General features: G+C 50.7%; 1 protein-coding gene and 1 pseudogene across 6 annotated transcripts in view; both read left to right on the forward strand.

Annotated features, from left to right (window-relative positions):
* The window catches only part of LOC119979712 (putative beta-lactamase-like 1), a 37,549-nt gene that overhangs the window by 1,202 nt on the left and 13,678 nt on the right, over positions 1-22,669 (forward strand). For 3 of the 6 annotated variants that reach the window (XM_038822273.1, XM_038822276.1, XM_038822272.1), the window contains exons 2-4: positions 11,498-11,642; positions 12,582-12,691; positions 17,433-17,590. In XM_038822273.1, the coding sequence (XP_038678201.1) occupies positions 11,537-11,642; positions 12,582-12,691; positions 17,433-17,590 (374 nt within the window). In that variant the 5' untranslated portion in view covers positions 11,498-11,536. The remainder of the gene's footprint in view (positions 1-11,497; positions 11,643-12,581; positions 12,692-17,432; positions 17,591-22,669) is intronic. The other 3 variants (XM_038822275.1, XM_038822277.1, XM_038822278.1) reach the window with 2 other exon arrangements.
* LOC119951103 lies at positions 10,227-10,349 on the forward strand (annotated as a pseudogene).

Below are 22,669 nucleotides of genomic sequence, written 5' to 3' on the forward strand. Positions count from 1 at the left end.
ATGCCAAGATGTGGCTCTTTTTCCAGAGAATAGCAGACCTCTGGAACAGGTCCCCAGCTTATGTGACGGACACAGATTCGTGGAATTTCTGTAAGAAATAGCTGGGTCTGTTCCTGCCTGGGGTAGAGATCATCTTGTACCAAAGGTAGATACTACACGACATTAATAAGAGCCAGAGGGCAGCAAGGTGGCTCATTGGTTCGCACTGCTGCCTCACGGCGCCGAGGACCCAGGTTCGGTCCCGGCCCCGGGTCACTGTCCGTGTCGAGTTTGCACATTCTCCCCGTGTCTGCCTGGGCCTCACCCCCAAACCCCAAAGATGTGCAGGTGGATCAACCACAATAAATTGACGCTAAATTGGAAAAATAGAATTGGGTACTCTAAATTTATTTTTAAAGAAATAAGGGCCAGGGTGATTTTCTGGACTAGCTTCAATTTCCTCTGAGACAGGTGTGCAGCTCCCAGGAATTTGCCTGGTTAGGAATGGGGTGAAGAGTGTATATTTTGTGATGCACAAACCTTTGCAGTTATGTGGGATAGGCTGGATGGATCAGAAACTCTTGTTCTAGCCATTGTTGTCTACATGTCCTCTACAGCTTCTGTTACACGTTGCTTAGGATAGCTGCCTGCTGGAAGGGAGATGTCATCACTATGACTCTGGAGAGGGGATCCTTTTTTACACCATGTGCATTGATGCAATAATGTCCACGCAGCAATCATTTACTGGTTCGAGTTAAACTAACCAAAAGAACGAATTACAGAACTTTGAGGTACATTGGATCCCTCTATTTCCTGCCACTATCAGCGTAGAATGTAGTGAAACCCTGAGATCAAGGCAAAGATTCCTTACTTTACAAACATATGCCTTAGGAGCAGGAGTGAGCCCACTTTTTTTTTTAAATAATTTTTATTGAGAAATTTTGATTTTATACAACATTGACGCACCTTAGTAAAATACCGAAAATATCAATAATATTAACAATCATATACATTCGCCCCATCCCCTCCCCCCCCGGGTTGCTGCTGCTATTGACCCAGTTACCTATCTCTGAGCCAGGAAGTCCAGAAAAGGCTGCCATCGTTTATAGAACCCTTGTATTGATCCTCTCAGGGCAAATTTGACCTTTTCCAATTTTATAAATCCCGCCATGTCACTGATCCAGGTCTCCACACTTGGGGGCCTTGCATCCTTCCATTGTAACAGAATCCTTCGACGGGCTACTAGGGACGCAAAGGCCAGGACACCGGCCTCTTTCGCCTCCTGCACTCCCGGCTCTACCGCAACTCCAAGAATCGCGAGTCCCCACCCTGGTTTGACCCTGGATCCAACCACCCTCGACACCGGCCCCGCCACCCCCTTCCAGAATTCTTCCAGTGCTGGGCATGCCCAGAACATATGGGCGTGGTTCGCAGGACTCCCCGAACATCTGGTGCACCTGTCCGCACCCCCGAAGAACCTACTCATCCTAGTCCCGGACATGTGGGCCCGGTGCAGCACCTTAAATTGGATGAGACTAAGCCTCGCACATGAGGAGGAAGAGTTGACTCTCTCCAAGGCATCCGCCCAAGTCCCATCCTCTATCTGCTCCCCGAGTTCCTCCTCCCATTTAGCCTTCAGCTCCTCCACTGACGACTCCTCCACCTCCTGCATTACCTTATTAGATGTCAGACACCTTCCCCTCTCCTACCCACACCCCCGAAAGCACTCTGTCCATCGTCCCCTGCGAGGGCAGCAAAGGGAATCCCTCTACCTGTCGCCTAGCAAACGCCTTTACCTGCAGGTATCTGAACATGTTCCCCTGGGGAAGGCCAAATTTATCTTCCAGTTCCCCCAGGCCCGCAAACCTCCCGCCAATAAACAGGTCCCTCAATTTGCTGATGCCCGCCCTTTGCCACCCCCTGAATCCCCCATCCATGTTCCCCGGGATGAACCGATGGTTGCCACCCAGTGGAGCCTCCATCGAGCCCCCTGTTTCCTCCCGATGCCGTCTCCATTGTTCCCAGATTCTTAGGGTCGCCGCCACCACCGGGCTCGTGGTAAACCTCTTAGGGGAGAGCGGCAACGGTGCCGTTACCATGGCACCCAGGCTCGTACCTCTACATGACGCCATCTCCATTCTTTTCCACGCCGCCCCTCCCCCCTCCATCACCCATTTACGCACCATTGACACATTGGCTGCCCAATAGTACCCCAGAAGGTTGGGCAGTGCCAGCCCACCTCCATCCCTTCCTCGCTCCAGGAACACCCTCCTCACTCTCGGAGTCCCATGTGCCCACACAAAACTCAGAATACTGCTAGTCACTCTCCTAAAGAAGGCCCTGGGGATAAATATGGGCAGGCACTGAAAAGGAACAAGAACCTCGGAAGCACTGTCATTTTGACGGACTGCACCCTCCCCGCCAACGACAATGGCAGCATGTCCCACCTCCTGAACTCCTCCTCCATCTGATCTACCAGCCTGGTAAAGTTATGCTTGTGGAGAGTCCCCCAGTCCCTGGCCACTTGCACCCCCAGGTACCTAAAGCTCTCCCCTGCCCGCCTAAGCGGGAGCCTACCAATTCCTCCTGGTCTCCAGGGTGCACCACAAACACCTCGCTCTTGCCTAAGTTTAATTTATAACCTGAGAAGGTCCCAAACTCGGCTAGTAACTCCATCACTCCCGGCATCCCTCCCACCGGGTCCGCCACATAAAGTAACAGGTCGTCGGCATACAACGACACCCTATGTTCCTCTCCACCTCGCACCAAGCCTCTCCACCTCTCTGAATCTCTCAATGCCATCGCCAGCGGCTCGATTGCCAGTGCAAACAACAAGGGGGACAGGGGGCAACCCTGCCTGGTCCCTCGGTAAAGCTGGAAGTACTCCGACCTCCTCCTATTCGTGGCCACGCACGCCATCGGGGCCTCATATAGCAGCCTCACCCATCTAATAAACCCTTCACCAAATCCAAACCTCCCCAACACCTCCCATAGGTACCCCCACTCCACTCTATCGAAGGCCTTCTCCGCATCCAGTGCCACCACTATCTCTGCCTCCCCCTCAATCGCCGGCATCATAATGACATTCAGCAATCTCCGCACATTCGTGTTCAGCTGCCTTCCCTTCACAAAACCTGTCTGGTCCTCGTGCACAACCCCTGGCACACAGTCCTCTATCCTGGTGGCCAGGATTTTTGCCAGCACCTTAGCGTCCACGTTGAGGAGAGATATGGGCCTGTATGAACCACATTGCTGGCGGTCCTTGTCCTTCTTTAACATTAACGAGATCAGCGCCCGTGACATCGTCGGGGGCAAAGTCCCCCCCCTCCCACGCTTCATTGAGTGTTCGCACCAGCAAGGGGCCCACTAGATCCACAAACTTTTTATAAAATTCCACCGGGAACCCATCCGGCCCCGGTGCCTTCCCTGACTGCATCTGCCCGATCCCCTTAACTAGCTCCTCCAGCTCAATCGGCGCACCCAACCCCTCCACCTTCTCCTCCTGCACCTTCGGGAAAGAAAGCCCGTCCAGAAACCTCTCCATTCCCCTCCTCTCCCCCGTTGGCTCCGACCGGTACAGTTCCCCGTAAAAATCCTTGAAGACCTCATTCACCTCTACCCCCTTCCGCACCACATTCCCACTCTTATCTCTCACTCCAGCAATCTCCTTAGCCGCATCCCGCTTACGCAGCTGATGAGCCAGCATCCTACTCGCCTTTTCACCATGTTCGTACACTGCCCCTTGTGCCTTCCTCCACTGTGCCTCCGCCTTTCTAGTGGTCAGCAAATCAAATTTAGCCTGCAGGCTGCGCCTCTCCCCCAACAGTCCCTCCTCTGGTGCCTCTGCATACCTCCTGTCCACCTCCAGCATCTTTCCCACCAGTCTATCCCTCTCACTCCTCTCGCTCCTCTCCCTGTGTGCCCGGATGGATATCAGCTCCCCACGAATTACTGCCTTCAGGGCTTCCCAGACCATCCCCACCTGAACCTCCCCCGTATCATTCACCTCAAGGTACCCCTCAATACTTGCCCGGACCCTCCTACACACCTCCTCCTCCGCCAACAACCCCACATCCAACCGCCACAACGGACGTTGGTCTCGCACCTCTCCCATCTCCAACTCTATCCAATGCGGAGCGTGGTCGGAGATTGCAATGGCCGAATACTCGGCCTCCTCCACTCTCGGAATCAGTCCCCTACTCACCACGAAGAAATCTATCCGAGAGTAGACCCTATGTACGTGGGAGAAGAAAGAGTACTCGCGTGCCCTCGGCCTCACAAACCTCCATGGATCCACTCCACCCATCTGATCCATAAACCCTCTCAGTACCTTGGCCGCCGCCGGCCTCCTACCCGTCCTAGAGCTGGACCGATCCAGTGAAGGATCCAACACCGTATTAAAGTCCCCCCCCTATGATCAGACCTCCCGCCTCCAGATAAAGGATCCGTCCCAACATACGCCTCATAAAGCCCGCATCGTCCCAATTTGGGGCATACACACTAGCCAGTACCACCTTCTCTCCTTGTAGCCTGCCCCTAACCATCACATACCTACCCCCCTTATCCGCCACCACCTCCGATGCCTCAAACAACACATTTTTCCCCACCAGAATCGCCACTCCCCGGTTCCTCACATCCAACCCCGAGTGGAAAACCTGCCCCACCCATCCCTTCCTCAGGCGGACCTGGTCCGCCACCCTCAGGTGGGTCTCCTGAAGCATTGCCACATCCGCCTTTAGCCCCTTCAGGTGAGCCAGTACCCTCGACCGCTTCACCGGCCCATTCAACCCTCTCACATTCCAGGTGACCAACCGGATCAGAGGGCGTCCCGCCCCCCTCCCCCGTCGACTAGCCATAGCCCGTCGACTGCCCGCCCCCGGCCAGCACCCCCTGCTCGACCCCGTCCCCATAGCGACAACCCCTCACCTCTGTCCCCCCAGCCCCCACCAGCTCCTTCTTGACCCTACCAGCAGCAACCCGGTATTCCCCTTTCCCCCCTCCCTTCCCCCCCAGGCTAGGAACCCTCCCAGCCGCGAACCGTCCTCCATTGTACTTCCGTGGGTCAGCTAACTTCTGCTGACCCCGGAAACTCCCGCCAATAGCCCGACCCCTCCCGAAGTGGGATCATTCCCCAATCTATCCCTCCTCCTGGCACCGCTCCAGCGCGGGGAAGAACCAGTTAAGGCCCCACCTCCCCCGTCACCATCTCCGCCCCCCCAGCCCCGCAGCGCGGGAAACCAGAGGAAAGCCCGCGCTTTCGCACTGCCCCACCACACCCTTCTGACGCAGCTCCCAAATATCAGCCCCACTCCATACCCCCACTCCGGCATAGAATACAACATACCCCCCCGACCCTCCCCTCAAGATACACAGCCCAAACAATGTCCCACAGCACAAAAACATAGCAGAACAACCCCTCCGTAAATAACCATATCAAAATTGCAAAAGTACTAAAACAAGAAGAAAACAACAGAAGAAAAAGAGAACACAGCAACAGCAGAATCCAGCACTAATATCTTACAGCCGACCTCGCAACCCCCAAGCCCTAGTTCAAGTCCAGTTTCTCCGTCCGCACGAAGGCCCACGCCTCCTCCGGGGAATCGAAATAATGGTGCCGATCCAAATAAGTTACCCACAGGCGCGCGGGCGGCAACATTCCGAACTTTATCTTTTTTCTATAAAGCACCTCTTTCGTCCGATTAAATCCGGACCGCCGCTTAGCCACCTCCGCACTCCAGTCCTGGTAGATCCGCACTACCCCATTCTCCCAATTGCTGCTCTTCACCTTCTTGGCCCAGCGCAGCACGCACTCCCGATCACTGAACCGGTGGAACCTCACCAGCACCGCACGCGGGGGTTCATCTTCCTTGGGCCTCCTGGCCAGCACCCTGTGCGCTCCCTCCAGCTCCAAGGGCAGATGGAGAGATCCGGCCCCCACTAGCGAATTCAGCATTACAGCCACATAGGCTGTCAGGTCCGATCCCTCCAGCCCCTCTGCAAGGCCCAAGATCCGCAGGTTTTTCCGCCTCATGCGGTGATCCAGCTCCTCAAAGCGTTCCTGCCACTTCTTGTGGAGTGCATCGTGCCCCTCCACCTTACTCACGAGGACCACGGCCTCCTCCTCTCGTTCAATGGCCTGCGTCTGCAACTTCTTGATGGCAGCACCCTGGGTGGACTGAATCTCTGACAGCCTTCTGTTCGTTTCCTGCAGAGAGCTCAGTACTTCATCCTTGAATTCTTTAAAGCAGCGCAGGAGATCAGTTTGTTGCTCCTGGGCCCACAGCCTCCAATCCTCTGGGGCTCCTCCGGCGGCCATCTTGGATCCCTTCCCCAGTTTTTTCTGAGGAGCTGCTGCTGTTTTTTCCCCCTTTCCACTCCGAGTTCGAGTCATGGACTGCAGGGAATGTCGTTCAGCACACCTTCCCCCACCGGGAGACGTCGAAAAATTTCCGTTTTGGGCTCTCAAAAGAGCCGAAAAATCTCTTTAAAACGGGAGCTTCCAAATGTGTGACTTACTGATCCATCACAGCCACCGGAAGTCTCAGGAGTGAGCCCACTTAGCACCCCCCCCCCCCCCCACCCCCCCCGGCCATTCAGTAAGATCATGGCTGATCTGCTCGTAACCTGAACCCCGCATTCCTGCCGACCCTGAAAATCTTTCACTCCCTTATTTTTTTTAATTTTTTTTTTTAAATTTAGAATACCCAATTCATTTTTCCTATTAAGGGGCAATTTAGCATGGCCAATCCCCCTAATCTGCACATCTTTGGGTTGTGGGGGCGAAACCCACACAAACACGGGGAGAATGTGCAAACTCCACACAGACAGTGACCCAGAGCCGGGATTCGAACCTGGGACCTTGGCGCCGTGAGGCAACAGGGCTAACCCACTGCGCCACCGTGCTGCCCTTTCACTCCCTTATTGATCAAGAATGTATCTAGCTCTGCCTTAATAATATTCAAAGACTCTGCTTCCACTGCCTTTTGAGGAAGAGAGTTCCAGAGACATGACAGTGTGAGAGAAAAAAATTATCATCTCTCTTAAATGAGTGACTCCTTATTTTTAAACTGTGACTCCAGTTCTAGATTCTCTGACAAGAGGAAGCATCCTCTCCATATCCACCCTGTCAATACCCCTCAGGATCTTAAAGGTTTTGATCGCCTCCATCTTTCTAAACTCCAGTGATACGAACCTAACCTCGCCAACCTTTCCTCGTAAGACAACCCGTTCATTTATGGTATCATTTATAGTAAATCTTCTCTGAACTGTTTCTATTGCATTTACATCTTTCCTTAAATAAGGAGACCAAGACTGTACACAATACTCCATATTTGGCCTCACCAATGCCCTAAACAACCAAAGCATAACCTCCCTACTTTTGTATTCAATTCCAGTTGCTACTGATGAGTTGCTCACAACAGTCTTTAGCGCGGCACGATAGCACAGTTATTAGCACTGTTGCTTCACAGCTCCAGGGATCCGGGTTCAATTCCGGCCTCGGGTGGCTATCTGTGTGGAGTCTGCATGTTCTCCCTGTGTGCGCGTGGGTTTCCTCTGGGTGCTCTGGTTTCCTCCCTCAGTCCAAAGATGTGTAGGTTAGGTGGATTGGCCATGCTAAATTGCCCTTGGTGTCCAAAATGTTTGGTGGTGTTACTGGGTTATGGGAATAGGTGGAACGTGGGCTTAAGTGGGGTGCTCTTTCCAAGTGCCAGTGCAGACTCGATGGGCTGAATAGCCTCCTTCTGCACTGTAGATTCTATGGGCGCGATTCTCCGGCCACGTTGCGCTCAAGCAAGAGCACAATGCAGCTGGAGAATCCTGGGAGAGCCCTCCATCAAGCCTCCCGACAGTCTCCGTGCCTCGTCAGATTCACCGAAGTCCCGTGAGACATCTAAGTTGGAACGCTGAACCAAACGGGCATGACCAAACGCCTACGTACGACCTACCTGCCCAGGATCCACCAGCCTCCCACAATTCTCCGGCCTCCCCAGGGAGGTTGCAGCCAGGCACCAATCAGTGCTACTCCACACAAACGTGGACCAGTCAGAACGGCATCTGCGTGGTCTCCCAAGCCATTGGAGACCCCTGGGTGATCAGGGTAAATGCTAGGTGGCTCCCTGGCCCTCCCCCTGGAATGTGGGCACCTTGGCATCGCCACCCTAGTACTGCCAAGCCAGCAGGAGCACAGCCTGGGTGCCAGGGTGTCTGAGTGCCAGGGTGGCACAGCCAAGGGTCAGGGACCGCGGGGGGGCCATGCCCATGAAATGAGGGTGGTAGGGTTTGAAGGGTGGGGGTGTGGATGGCAGGGAAGTAAGGGCCTCTGGGAGGTTAGAGGGGTGCACTAAGGGGCCTTGTGGGGGGGGGGGTTACTGAAGAGGGGTCCTCCAGGGACCTCATAGCGGAGTGTCCTCATTTGTGTGTGTGTGTGTGTGGGGGGGGGGTGACATTGCCCATACGTGGGTGGGGGGGGGGGGGGGGGGGGGGGGGCAGTGACATTGCCTGTATGTGGGGGAACTCGGAAGCTCACTTGGAGACCAGGGCACCCTTTCAAAATGGCGGCCCGATCTGAGTTCCGATTCCCCAGTGCTTAAAAAAAATTCTAAATGTGGGCTAAACCGGTGCGAAACTCCCCGGGGCCCCATATAGTGACCAAGTGAATAGCGGTGGGGAAATCACCGGCAGAAAACTCCCTCAAAAGCCCACCTTAAATTAACTCTGGAATTTTTGGGGAGAACCATGCCCGATGAATCTATGATCACGTTGTGGGAGTTTGCTGGCTGCTCTGTTTCCTGCATTACAGCCAGACCAATATTTCAAAAGTGCAATATTGGTTGTCAAGCACTTTGGAATGTTCAGTGGTCATGAGAAGCGCAATACAAATTTGTAATTTTTAATATATTGGATACATGCTCCTACCAAACTGAGTCTTTGAAGTGATTTTATTTTTGTCAGGCAGATGAATGAACAGTAAACAATACAACATTTTAGGAGCATGATTGGGCAATTCAGCCCCTCGAGTCCGCTCCGCCATTTAATACGATACTGGCTGATCTCATTTCCACCTTCCTGCCCGCTCCCCATAAGCCTTCATCCTGTAACTAATTAAAAACCTATCCATCTCCTCAAATTTGTTTAATGTTTAGGGGCAGCAGGGTAGCATGGTGGTTAGCATAAATGCTTCACAGCTCCAGGGTCCCAGGTTCGATTCCCGGCTGGGTCACTGTCTGTGTGGAGTCTGCAAGTCCTCCCCCTGTGTGCGTGGGTTTCCTCCGGGTGCTCCGGTTTCCTCCCACAGTCCAAAGATGTGCGGGTTAGGTGGATTGGCCATGCTAAATTGCCCGTAGTGTGCTAATAAAAGTAAGGTTAAGGGGGGGTTGTTGGGTTACGGGTATAGGGTGGATACGTGGGTTTGAGTAGGGTGATCATGGCTCTGCACAACATTGAGGGCCGAAGGGCCTGTTCGGTGCTGTACTGTTCTATGTTCTATGTCCCTGTGTCCACTGCACTCTGGGGTAGGGAATTCCACAGATTCACAACCCTTTGAGTGAATTAATTCCTCATTGCTGTTTTAAATCTGCCACCCCTTATGTCCTCTCACAGTGAAATACATATTTCTCTACTCCTGAGTAAGTGAAATAATAAAGACACCACCTTGCTTTCTCTCACTAAACATAATAACATTTAAATTTTCTTACCGTCTCTCTTAAATGGCAATGGAATTTATAGAACATATATATGTCTTTGCTGCTGATGCTTGAAAGGTCCAAACATGGGCTGCGTTGTGGCTGAAATAATTCAGGCCTGTGACCATTGAGCTATCCCTTAAGGAAATCACCAGCTAATCAATGCTCATATTCCTCTCTGACCGCTCTCGAAGCCTGATCAGGGCTTTTTCTTCGATCACTGACGAAGTCGCCTGGAATCCTCTCCATCCTGAGCTAGCCTCAAGCTAAAGCTCTTGTTACATTCGAACAAACGGCTATTCCATACTAAATATAAGCCATCTTTGACAATGGCACAAATGCTTATGATTCAATTCAAAAGGCTTAGGTTCACACTACATACAACTGTCAAAAACCAACATTTCCTGGGAGTAGGGCACGCTCTCGGAACCCCTAGAAAACAAATTGGGCAATAACTAAAATAGGCCTCGTGCCGCAGTGGTTAGCACTGCTGCCTCACCGACAGGGTTTCAATTCCAGCCGGGTGCTCCGGTTTCTTCTCACAGTTCAAAGATGTGCAGGTTAAGCTTTGCGCAGCGGCAGTATCGTGGCCGATGAGGTTTAACCGAGGCGATTATTGCTTATTGAAAACTTTCCCAAAGATGTGCAGGTTAGGGCGATTGGCCTAGCTAAATTGCTCCTTAGTGTCCAGGGATGTGTAGGTTGGGTGGGGTTACAAGGATAGGGCAGGGGGGTGGCCTAAGTAGGATGCTCTTTCAGAGTTGGTGCGGACTCGATGGGCCAAATGGCCTCCTTCTAAAAGAAAAAAAAAAGTGCCTTCAGAACTCACTGTCTTTGTTCTAAATCCTTCCTGCAAAACATTCACTCTTGTGCACTTCAAATCCTGAACTATCCCATGACACTCCCATGCTAACTATTTATTTCTGTGTGTCATGCCTGAGGTTATTGAGCTTCACTTTTCACATTAAAAAAACCGCATTTGAATCGTGAAATGTGAAAGCTTGAATAAAAATCACAACATCCAACCGAGCACACCAGACCTGCAGTCTCTCACTCACTCATTTTGTGGGGAGCGCTGATACATTTCATTTGCATAAGTATCATGGATATATGTTGCAAAATTAACACTAGAAACTGTTGCTTTGAGAATTATCATTCTGTTATTTATTCTGATGCGGCATAGGTTAGAATGAATGTACTGCAATATGTGCTTGCATATCCAAATTAAAGACTTGACCTTTTGTATTCATACATTGGTCCATGGTATATCACTGGTATGTGATGCATTGACCAACGTGGATTCTATTTTTTTCTGCCACACAACAGTCTCAGGCAGTCTCCAAAGTTTGCTCTGTTCACGGCATGAGGCTGATTTAATATAATCTTTATTGTCACAAGTAGGCTTACATTAACACTGCAATGAAGTTACTGTGACAAGCCCCTAGTCTCCATGTTCCAGCACCTGTTCGGGTACACAGAAGGAGAATTCAGAATGTCAAAATTACCTAACAGCATGTCTTTCTGCACTTGTGGGAGGAAACCAGAGCACCCGCAGGAAACCCATGCAGACACAGGGAGAACGTGCAGACTCCGCACAGACAGTAACCCAAGCCGGGAATCAAACCTGGGAGTCTGGCGCTGTGAAGCAACAGTGCTAACCACTGCTATTGTGCCACGCTAAAGACTGTTGTGAACATCTCGTCCGTCGCAACTAGTTTAGCAAAGCATGTACACTTTCAGATTCTACAGGAGTTTCCTTTAAAATTCAGCAACAGTAGGAATGGAGTAGCCAGTGATCAAGAACATCTGTATCCAAATCTGCTCTTGTTTTGCAGCAGTGTGCTCTTGGGAAAGGTGTGAAGAAAGTCCTCGTTATGGATTTGAAATGGCCACATCTTGGCATGGCTTTCTTTATAATTGTCTCCATTTCCATGACTTGCTGTTTTGTGTGGCAGTACAAGCTTCCAAAGCAAGGCAGGGGTAAGTGTATATTATATCGTGCCTTTCGCAACCTTGGGATGCCTATACAGCCTATGAACTAATTTGTTTCCTTTGAAGTCTAATCACTGCCATGATGCAGGAGATGTGGCGACCAGGTAACCTGTTTTGGTAATGTTGGTGGGTGGCATGGTAGCACAGTTGTTTCACAGCGCCAGGATCCCAGGTTCGATTCCCGGTGTGGGTCACTATCTGTGCGGAGTCTGCACGTTCTCCCCGTGTCTGCGTATATTTCCTCCTGGTGCTCCGGTTTCCTCCCACAGTCCAAAGATGCGCAGGTTAGGTGGATTGGTCATGCAAAATTGCACCTTTGTGTCCAAAAATGTTGGGTGGGATTACTGGGATGGAGTGGAGGTGTGGGCTTAAGTGAGGTACTCTTTCCAAAGGTGGTGCAGACTCGATGGGCCGAATAGCTGCCTTCTACACTATAATTTCTATGATTGAAGGATAAATATTTGCCAGGACACCGGAGAGAACTCTCCTGCTCTTCTCCGGGATAGTGCTTTGGGATCTTTTGCGTTCACCCGAGGGGGAAAACTGGGTCTTGGTTTAATATCTCCTCCATTGGTGCAGTGCTCCCTCAGGAGTGTCAGCTCGGATTTGTGTGCTCAAGATACAGGGGTGTGACTGTTGACCCATCACTTATTCAATCTGAAGTGAGAGGATGCTATCACCCATGATGAGCATTATAGGGTACCAATTTCCAGCTGACAGTTGTCTCCAAGAGAGAGCCTCTAGCTGTTTTCCCTGCTGCTATCTCCATTAATCTGTGATCTGTCCTTCGCCCCTGCCCCACGCTGAGGCTCATTACTAAGTTGGATCAAGAATTACGTTCACGGCTCAGTTAACAATGTTATTTTCTGGGAATTTGAGTCCTCCAAATGAATATCCCTTGCCGGGTTATTTTTCTGTTTATTTCAGGTGAATTTACTTCATCTCATGGGCTTGACCCAGTTCAGATGTGCCCCAGGCATCCCAAACCTGTGCCATTGGTGCACCCTGTGCCCATTCTAAAAGAAGCTCTTGAAAAGGTTAGTCACTGTGCCCGCTATTCAAAGCAGTTGGAAAATCTCGGATTCAGGGTAAGGCTCTGGTCAACTTTGATGTTTACACTAACAGCTCATCTTTGGGAAGGTTCTCACATGCAGGCATAATTGCGGCAAGTTGAAGGAAGCAAAAATATAAAGAGTGAAGAATTTGGGTACAATAATGAGACCCAAAAACACGTTTCCAATGAAAAATTTGAATGAAAAGCACAGTTTTAATTAGAAGGGGATTTCTTAAATGTAGCAAGAGATTAATTGAATTTTATTTGTTAACCCAAAACCTCAGAATTATAAAAACAAAAACACAGAATACTTATAATCCAATATATCTAAAATCTTGCGTTCATCACATAGGCTAAGGGCACGTCTGGAGCACAAGTGTCCAGTATTATTGCCAAAATGTTGTCAAGCCCCATAGCCTTTGCAGGATCCAGCGATCTTCAGCTGTTTCTTTATATCATGTGGGGTGAATCAAATTGGCTGAAGACTGGCGTTCCTCACCTATTTAAACAAGCAGAGCATTTATCCCAACATTGAAGGCTGCAGAATCTAACTGTTTACATCCCTTCAGTTCCTAAATCATTAAGAAAATGTCTGTTTACTTTTCCTTGGAATTCCCATCCATCCTCTCGCACCCTGATTAATAATAATAATCGCTTATTGTCAGAAGTAGGCTTCAATGAAGTTACTGTGAAAAGCCCCTAGTCGCCACATTCCAGCGCCTGTTCAGGGAGGCCGGTACAGGAATTTATTTATTTATTTATTTATTTATTTATTTTTTTTTCGGTACAGGAATTGAACCCACGCTGTTGGCATGGTTCTGCATTGCAAGCCAGCTATTTAGCCCACTTTGCTAAACCAGCCCCAGATTAATGCCATTTGCCTTAATTCTATCCAGAATCTCTCCTGTGCAGCATCTTCTAAAACACTTTGAAAATCTGTATACATAATGACAACTGCTTTTCCTTCATCGACATACACTGCCATTTCCTTAACAGACTCTATTAAGTGTATCAGACAAAATGTATCCAACATTTGACAGGCCTTGTTTTCAAGGGGCAACATCATTTTTGATGCACGCAACTTTACTTGGGCGGCAAGGTTTGTAAAAATGCAGAGTCTAGCAGTTGGCAGCTATGTATTATACAGACAGTTACATCTGGCCACTGCCTACATGTTGCACTGCTGCCCTTTAGGGTGGCAGACCTGCATTTCCATATTGCATAATCCTCCCCACAGTGACCATATGCTGCAGCAGCTCCAATCTCCCAGCCACCGACCAAGAGGCCATGTTGTGTGCCTCCCCATCAGTTGCCCATTTGACTTAATAATATGCCTGCATATTGGGTTTGCTTTTCCTTCATTTTTCCCTCATATTCGTTCTCCTCCACTCCCCCATCCCTTGCCATACAACCTTTGGCAAGGGCTCAACGTTTTCTGATCTATTTTGAAGCTTTATAAAGACCGGAACAATATTTTGTCGTTGATTCAGTCTCTACGTGGGGGCCGGTTTAGCTCGGTTGGCTGGACAGCTGGTTCATGATGCTGAGCAAGGCCAGCAGCGCGGGTTCAATTCCCGTACCAGCTGAGGTTATTCATGAAGGCCCTGCCTTCTCAACCTTGCCCCTCGCCTGAGGTGTGGTGATTCTCAGGTTAAATCACAACCAGTCTGCTCTCCTCCTCAAAGGGGAAAGCAGCCTATGGTCACCGGAGACTATGGCGACTTTACTTTTTATGTAGATGTCTTTAAATTTTAGGCGCTTTCCAATTTACTCTTGTTCCTGAGGATAGTTGCTGTTGCAATGAACTTGTACCAATTATTCATGTGACTTGAACCACAGAATTGCATGCAGTCATACAATGTGCTTTTCCGAGGCTTAATTTCTTCGGGGGGGGGGGGGGAGCACAAGATTGGGGTCATTTGTAAATTATCCTGAATTGTGATATTGCTGTTGTATTGCCAAGGACATAAATCTGTGTGAATGAATCACAAGTAAAATACAAGATTTATCATGTATTAGTGTTGAGATATGGCAGGTCGACATTAATCTGGATAATGCAGATTAGAGCAAATGTAAGTGCAACATGAGAGGATTCTGATTTCAGTTAGGTTAATGGAACTTTGCAATTGAGTTAACATGAGGAAAGTCTCTACTGGCAAAGACTGTGAATAAAAGGGTTGGGAAATATTCATAAATCATTGCTTGGAAGCATCTAGTCTGTGGAACCATGAAAGAATCTGGTTAGAAAGGATTCAGTGAAAGGTGACCTTGAGGAGAGAAGACTGATGAAGAATAATGAATAGTAAGCAGTTAGCAGAAATTTTGTCTATATTATGCTTTGACTTCATTGGAAATTTTAAAAAATGGATGAAGTATAAAACAGACTTCCGACTTACTATAACACACCATAGTCTCCGATGACCATTGCTCCTTTGAGGGGGAGAGCTGACTGGTGGTGATTTAACCTGAGGATCACCACACCTCAGGCGAGGGCCATGGTTGAGAAGGTGGGGCCTTCATGAATAACCTAGGCCGATATGGGAAATGAACCCGCGCTGCTGGCCTTGCTCCGCATCAGGAACCACCTGTCCAGCCAACTGAGCTAAACCGGCCCACTTTACATAATTGCACTATTACACAAAGTCAGATCTGCCTTATCCACTGAGAAGTTAGCACATTTCTCACAACACCAAAATTATTGGCAGAATTTTACATTCTCTCACTGATGGGCTATAGACGTCCCACCACTCTCCCTCGAGCCCTGACCCCTCCAAAATTTTGGGGGGTGGGGGGAGGGGGTCACTTCCATCACCAGCCTCCTTTTAACATCAGGCATCTAGCCCCTGCGGGTACTCCCTTTCCCACGCTTCTCTCTGCCTGCCCCCGGGGCTTCTCCAATCCGCCCTGAGACCCCCACACTTAAAGAACAAAGAACAAAGAAAAGTACAGCACAGTAACAGGCCCTTCGGCTTTCCAAGCCGGCGCCGACAATGCTGCCCGTCAAAACTCAAATCTTCCACACTTCCTGGGTCCGTATCCCTCTATTCCCATCCTATTCATGTACTTGTCAAGATGCCCCTTAAACATCACTATATCGTCCCTGCTTCCACCACCTCCTCTGGCAGCGAGTTCCAGGCACCCACTGCCTCGTACATCTCCTCTAAACCTTGCCCCTCACACCTTAAAGCTATGCCCCCTAGTAATTGACCCCTCTACCCTGGGAAAAAGCCTCTGACTATCCACTCTGCCTATGCCCCTCATAATTTTGTAGACCTCTATCAGGTCGCTCATCTACCTCCGTCGTTCTAGTGAGAACAAACCGAGTTTATTCAACCTCTCCTCATAGCTAATGCCCTCCATACCAGGCAGCATTCTGGTAAATCCATTCTGCACCCTCTCTAAAGCCTCCACATCCTTCTGGTAGTGTGGTGACCAGAATTGAACACTATACTCCAAGTGTGGCCTAACTAAGGTTCTATACAGCTGTAACATAACTTGCCAATTTTTATACTCAATTCCCCGGCCAATGAAGGCAAGCATGCCGTATGCCTTCTTGACTACCTTCTCCACCTGTGTTGCTCCTTTCAGTGACCTGTGGACCTGTACACCTAGATCTCTCTGACTGTCAATACTCTTGAGGGTTCTACCATTCACTGTTTCTTCCCGACCTGCATTAGACGTTCCAAAATGCATTACCTCACATTAGTCCAGATTAAACTACATCTGCCATCTCTCCGCCTAAGTCTCCAAACAATCCAAATCCTGCTGTATCCTCTGACAATCCTCATCGCTATCCGCAATTCCACTAACCTTTGTGTTGTCTGCAAACTTACTAATCAGACCAGTTACACTTTCCTCTAAATCATTTATATATATATATTACGAACAGCAAAGGTCCCAGCTCTGATCCCTGCGGAACACCACTAGTCACAGCCCTCCAATCAGAAAAGCACCCTTCCATTGCTACTCTCTGCCTTCTATGACCTCGCCAGTTCTGTATCCATCACTTGCCTGCTCCTAGACTCCCGGATTTTAGCATAGACTCTGAGGATTGGTTGTTGTCCCAGTGCTGTCCAGAGGCAGCTTCTGGAGCTGCTGAGACCAGAGAGCTGGTCTGTGAGGTGGAACTTGCTCCTGAGTGGGTGGGTGGGTGGGAGTCCAGCCTCCAGCCAATTAACACCTGTTGGAGTGTGAAACAGCTGTGGGCAGGAAGTATCAGTAAGAATGAGGTGACAGTGGCATAGTAGTAATGTTGCTGGACTAATAATCCAGAGACGCAGACTAATGATCTGTGGACATGGGTTCAAATCTCATCATTGCAGCTGGTGGAATTTGAAATCTGTTGATAAATCTGCAATTGAGAGCTAGTCTCAGTAATGGTGGCCATGAAACTATCATTGATTGTTGTAAAAAGCCATCTTGTTCACTAATCTCCTTCAGGGAAGGAAATCTGCCATCCTTGCCTGATCTGGCCTACATGTGGCTCTTAAGCCTCTGAATTGAGCTAGCCTAGTCAAGTCGAGGGCAGTTAGGGCTGGGCAACAAAAGATAGTCTTGCCATCGACACCCGCATCCCGTGAAAGAATATAGGGGGGAAAACACAGACTGTGTTTGCTGTTGGCTTCTCGGATGGCAGGAAGGGAAACCCAAAAAACCTGGCCTGTATTTATTTTTGCCTTTGAATATTCAGAAATAAAAGTTAGTCAAATAATTGTCTTTTGCAGGTTGACTTTCTGCTACGCCATCAAATCCATGCAATGAGTCTGCCATCCATTTCGGCCATTGTAATATATAATGATACTGTGCTGTGGACTGGAAATTTTGGGAAAAGAAATGTATCTGACGAGTTTTCACCCCCACCAAATGAATATAGTGTTTACAGGTAACTAATAGATCACCTTAAACCAATCTTGCTTACCACAGGAAACAAATCGATGAATAATTCCATGTTGCTTCTGAAAGGTTTCCCTAGCCAAGCCATAAGTGACATTTATTTACAAAAGATTTTATTTTGCAAATCACCAGATGGGTTTCAATGAAGGAAGCCTTTCAGCCCATTGATTTCCCAGTTACCAAATCGTCCTATTGCAGTACAAGCTGCATCTTAAATGAGCTTGTGACCAAATTTAAACCATCCTTCATGACAATCCTATGCAGATGTTGATCACTCCCTCTGTAAAATTCACAGTCCCAGTCATTAATCCAAAACTTGCCCTTCAGAATTCTGAAACGGTGCTCCATTATCCTACAGCCTTATTATATCTTATTGTCTGGGGTTACTTTCTCTGTTCTGACATAGTGCTTGTTTCAACTTTTTCTTCCAGGAGGTTTGTTTACAACCAAGTAGTCTACAGGGGTGTCACTGTGGCACAGTGGTTAGCACTGCAACCTCACAGCGACAGGATTCTGGTTCAATTCCGGCCTCGGGTGACTGTGTGGATTTTGCTCATTGTCCTGTGTCTGCGTGGGTTTCCTCCGGGTGCTCCGATTTCCTCCCACCGTCCAAAGATGTGTAGGTTATGTGGATTGGCCATGCTAAATTACCCCTGAATGTCCAAAGACTAGGTGGGGTTACGGGAAGGGGCAGGGGGGAGTGGACCTGGGCACGGTGCTCTTTCAGAGGGTTGATGCTGACTCAATGGGCTGAAGAGCCTCCTTCTAGGATTCTATACTTTCTGTTACTCTGTCTAAATGTATTGACCTTCACTTGCCATTGACCGGTTGAAGCTCGTACTCTGTGGAGCTCCTGAGTTGAAAATGCGCCCCAGCTTGGCATCGCCTGGACGTTTAGCTAATTTGAAGTGAGACATCACATCCTGGCCATTTCTGTATATCAGAAAGAAAAAGCACAAAAGATAAATTCCCTGGGGAACCACGCTCCATATCTTTGTCCATTTTCTCCTTCCTCAGCTCTGGAGAAGAACGGACTTGGAACGTTGGCTGGAATTCTCCAACCCTGTCGCGATGGGATTTTCCATGATAGAGGTGGCTCGCCATTGGCTGCTGGCAGGTTCTTCCGGTTCCACCAAAGGCAATGGCAATTTGCGTGGGCCAACCCGCCGCCAGGGTGGCTGCGGCAGACTTCGGCGGGACCGGAAGTCCGGCTGGTGGGAAGGGCAGGGAAACCCCGACCTCTGTTTTTCTCTCTCTACAGATGCTGGCAGACCTGCTGAGTTTTCCCAGCATTTTCTGTTTTTATTCCTTCCATTTTATTCCACTTCTCCTTACAGCCCCCTGCCCACTCCCTCCCCCCCCCCCCCCTTCTGACTCATTCTCTTTAGGCAGCTACTTATCGATATTTAGTATTTGATTTCTATTTTAAGTCATTTGTAAAGAAATTTTCTTTTTGGTGTGTAGGACTTTAGGTATTTTGGATTATAAGGATTGGTGAAGTAAGGGTTAAAAGCCTGGGTTATAGTGTGTTTGACTGCTGCAGTCATGTTTTTAAAAGTATCTTGGTTTGAGGAGCCTGGGGTGCAATTAACCAATGTGAAAAACTTAGGCTCATACAATTTACTGTAAAACGCCCTAAAGCTTTGTTCACCCCCTCTGGATCTATGACTGTGTTGCCCTCCTTATCCCGTATTTCCCTGGCCGCCTCCCTCTTGTGAAGTTGGTGCGCCAGCGTTCTACTCTCTTTCTCCCCGTATTCGTAGACAGCCCCTTTGGTCTTCCTCAGCTGTGCTATCGCCTTCCCAGTGCTCAGCAGGTCGAATTCCGCCTGCAGCCTCCGGCGCTCTTTCAGTAGCCCCATCTCAGCGATCTCCGAGTAGCTCCTGTCTACTGGGTATCTCCCTGACTAACCTTTCTCCCTCCACTCTTTCTCTCTCCTCTCTGTGGGACCTGATAGAGATCAACTCCCCTCTGATAACTTCCTTCAGGGCCTCCCACACCGTGGACGCCGCTACCTCCCCCGTTTCGTTAGTTTCCAGGTAATTCTTGATGTTCCTCCTTATCCACCTACAAACCTCGTCGTCTGACAGCAGCCCCACATCTAGTCTCCATAGTGGGGTTGACCTCTCTCCTCCCCAAGACGCAAATCCATCCAGTGTGGAACATGATTAGAGACTGCAATGGCTGAGGATTCCATTCCCATCACCCTAGGGATCAACGTCCTGCTCATCACAAAGAAATCTATACGGGAGTAAACTTTATGGACATGGGAAAAGAAAGAGAACTCTTTCGGCCTCGGTCGGGCGAATCTCCACGGATCTACACCCCCCACCTGTTCCATGAATCTCCTCCGTTCTTTAGCCTCCGCAGGTCGCTTCCTCAACCTGGAGTTTGACCGGTCCAGTACAGGGTCTATAACTGTGTTAAAGTCACCCACCATAATCAGCTTGTGTGAGTCTAAGTCTGGAATTTTATGCAGCGTGCATCTCATAAATTCCACGTCGTCCCAGTTTGGGGCGTAAACGTTCAGTAGCACCACCCGAGTTTCCCGCTGACCATTATGTATCTGCCCCCCTTGTCAGCGACAATATTCCCTGCCTCAAAAGCCACCCGTTGGCTGACCAGGATTGCTACTCCTCTGGTCCTTGAATCCAGCCCCGAATGGAACACCTGGCCCACCTACCCTTTTCTCAACCTTGTTTGGTCCGCAAGTTTTAGGTGCGTCTCCTGTAGCATGGCTATGTCTGCCTTTAACCCCTTTAGGTGCGAGACACATTCAGGCCCCGCACATTCCACGTGATCAGCCTGGATGGGGGGCTGACACCGCCCCCCCCCCCCCCCCCCCCTGCTGACTAGCCATCTCCCTTTTTCGGCCAGCCATGACCCCGCGTCCCCCGCTTATTCGAGCCCTCCCATTGGCGGCACTCCCCTCCCTCTGTTCCCCCATGTTGGTACCTTTTCTGTCTGCCAAGCAGCTTTCCCCCTCCCCCCCTCCCAGCAACCCCGTGATCCCAAACCCCCAAGTCAAGCACCCGTTGATACTGGCTTTCCCCCCATTACGCTTCCATGAGTCAGCTGACCCCGGCCGCTCCCGCTTCTGTCTCCGATTACTCAGGTGCCTCATTTTGCGGGCCCCTCCCTCCCTATGGCAAGCCCAACTTATGTGCTTCAGCGGCCCCCATCAAACATTTTCCGCCCCCTCCCCCCAGCAAAACAAACAGCAAACCCCGAGCACAAACCCGGCCATATCAAAGACACGGCTCCAGCTGCCAGGAGAGCAGCCTACGTGTAGAGCCCCTCTCCGCTCTCTGCGGCCGAGCTCTACAAAAGCAGAAAACATGCCCAAAGAAACAGGGAACAAACAAAAATAAGAGGAAACAACATAATGTCGCTGCCTCCGGCTACTCAACAATTACCAACCCCCCAGCGGGGGGAGGGTGGACTCGTTGACGGGCACAATGGAGGTGGGGCAGGCCCACGTGGGGAGGAGCCGAAAGTAGGGCGGGAGTCGCCGGGGACAGCAGAAGTTAGCTGGCTCACGGGAGTGCTGTAGAGGGGGGGGGCGCGGCTAGGAGGGGTCCTAGCCTTGGGGGGGGAGGGGGGGGGGGTACCGGGTTGCTGCTGAAACGGTCAGGAAGGAGCTGGAGGACGCAGGGGGTGCTGGAGGGGGGGGGGGGGGGGGGGCAGAGAGTGGGACGTTGGCCGGGGTGGGCAAGGGATGGGGTATGGCTAATCGTCAGGGGAAGGGGGCAGGGAGCCCTCGGATCCGGCTGATATCTTGGAATGTGAGGGGGCTGAATGGGCCGGTCAAACGGGCCCGGGTATTTGCGCACCTGAAGGTACTGAAGGCGGATGAAGACACACCTGAGAGTGGTGGACCAAGTCCGGCTGAGGAAGGGGTGGGTGGGCCAAGTGTTCCACTCAGGGCTGGATGAGAAGAGTAAGGGGGTGGCGATCCTGGTGGGGAAGAAGGTGTCGTTTGAGGCATTGAAGGTGGTGGCTGACAGTGGCGGGAGGTATGTGATGGTGAGTGGCAAGCTGCAGGGGGAGCGGGTGGTGTTGGTGAATGTCTATGCCCCAAATTGGGACGATGCGGGGTTCATGCGGCGTATGTTGGGCCGCATTCCAGACCTGGAGGCGGGGGGCCTGATCATGGGGGGAGACTTTAACACTGTGCTGGATCCCCCATTGGATCGATCCAAGTCCCGGACGGGTAGGAGGTCGGTGGCGGCTAAGGTGCTGAGGGAATTCATGGACCAGATGGGGGGGGGGGGGGGGGGGGGGGGGGGGGGGGGGGAGGGTGAGAGAGGGGGGGGGGGGGGGGTGGACCCCTGGAGGTTTGCGAGGCCAAGGGCCAGGGAATACTCGTTTTTCTCCCATATACATAAGGCCTACTCGAGGATTGATTTTTTTTTGTCCTGAGCAGGGGGCTGGTGTCGAGGGTGGAGGATGTGGAATACTCCGCCATTGCCATTTCGGATCATGCCCCGCACTGGATGGACCTCGGGCTGGGGGAAGAGAGGGACCAACGTCCGCTCTGGCGCATGGGGGTGTTGGCAGATGAGGAGGTGGCCGGGAGGGTTCGGGCGTGTATCGAGAGGTACCTCGAGGCCAATGATAACGGGGAGGTTCGAGTAGGGGCGGTCTGGGAGGCATTGAAGGCGGTGATGAGGGGGGAATTGATCTCCATCCGAACCCATAGGGAGAGGGGGGAGCAGAGGGAGAGGGGGAGACTGATAGGGGAGATGGTGCAGGTGGATGGGCGATGTGTGGGGGCCCCAGAGGAGGGATTGGTGGGGCAGAGGCGTAGCCTTCAGGCCAGATTTGACCTACTGACGACCGGAGAGGCGGGGGCTCGGTGGGGGGGAGCACAGGGGGCTGTGTGTGAATACGGGAAGAAGGCGAGCAGGATGTTGGCGCACCAGCGCCGGAAGCGAGACGTGGCCAGGGAGATTGGGGGAGTGACGGATAGAGCTGGGAAGGTGGTGCGGAGGGGGGGTAGATGTCAATGGGATCTTCAGGGACTTCTATGGGGATTTGAACCGGTCTGAATCCGGTGCAGGGGGGT

The sequence above is a fragment of the Scyliorhinus canicula genome, chromosome 16 (assembly GCF_902713615.1).
Source record: "Scyliorhinus canicula chromosome 16, sScyCan1.1, whole genome shotgun sequence".
Lineage (NCBI taxonomy): Eukaryota > Metazoa > Chordata > Chondrichthyes > Carcharhiniformes > Scyliorhinidae > Scyliorhinus > Scyliorhinus canicula.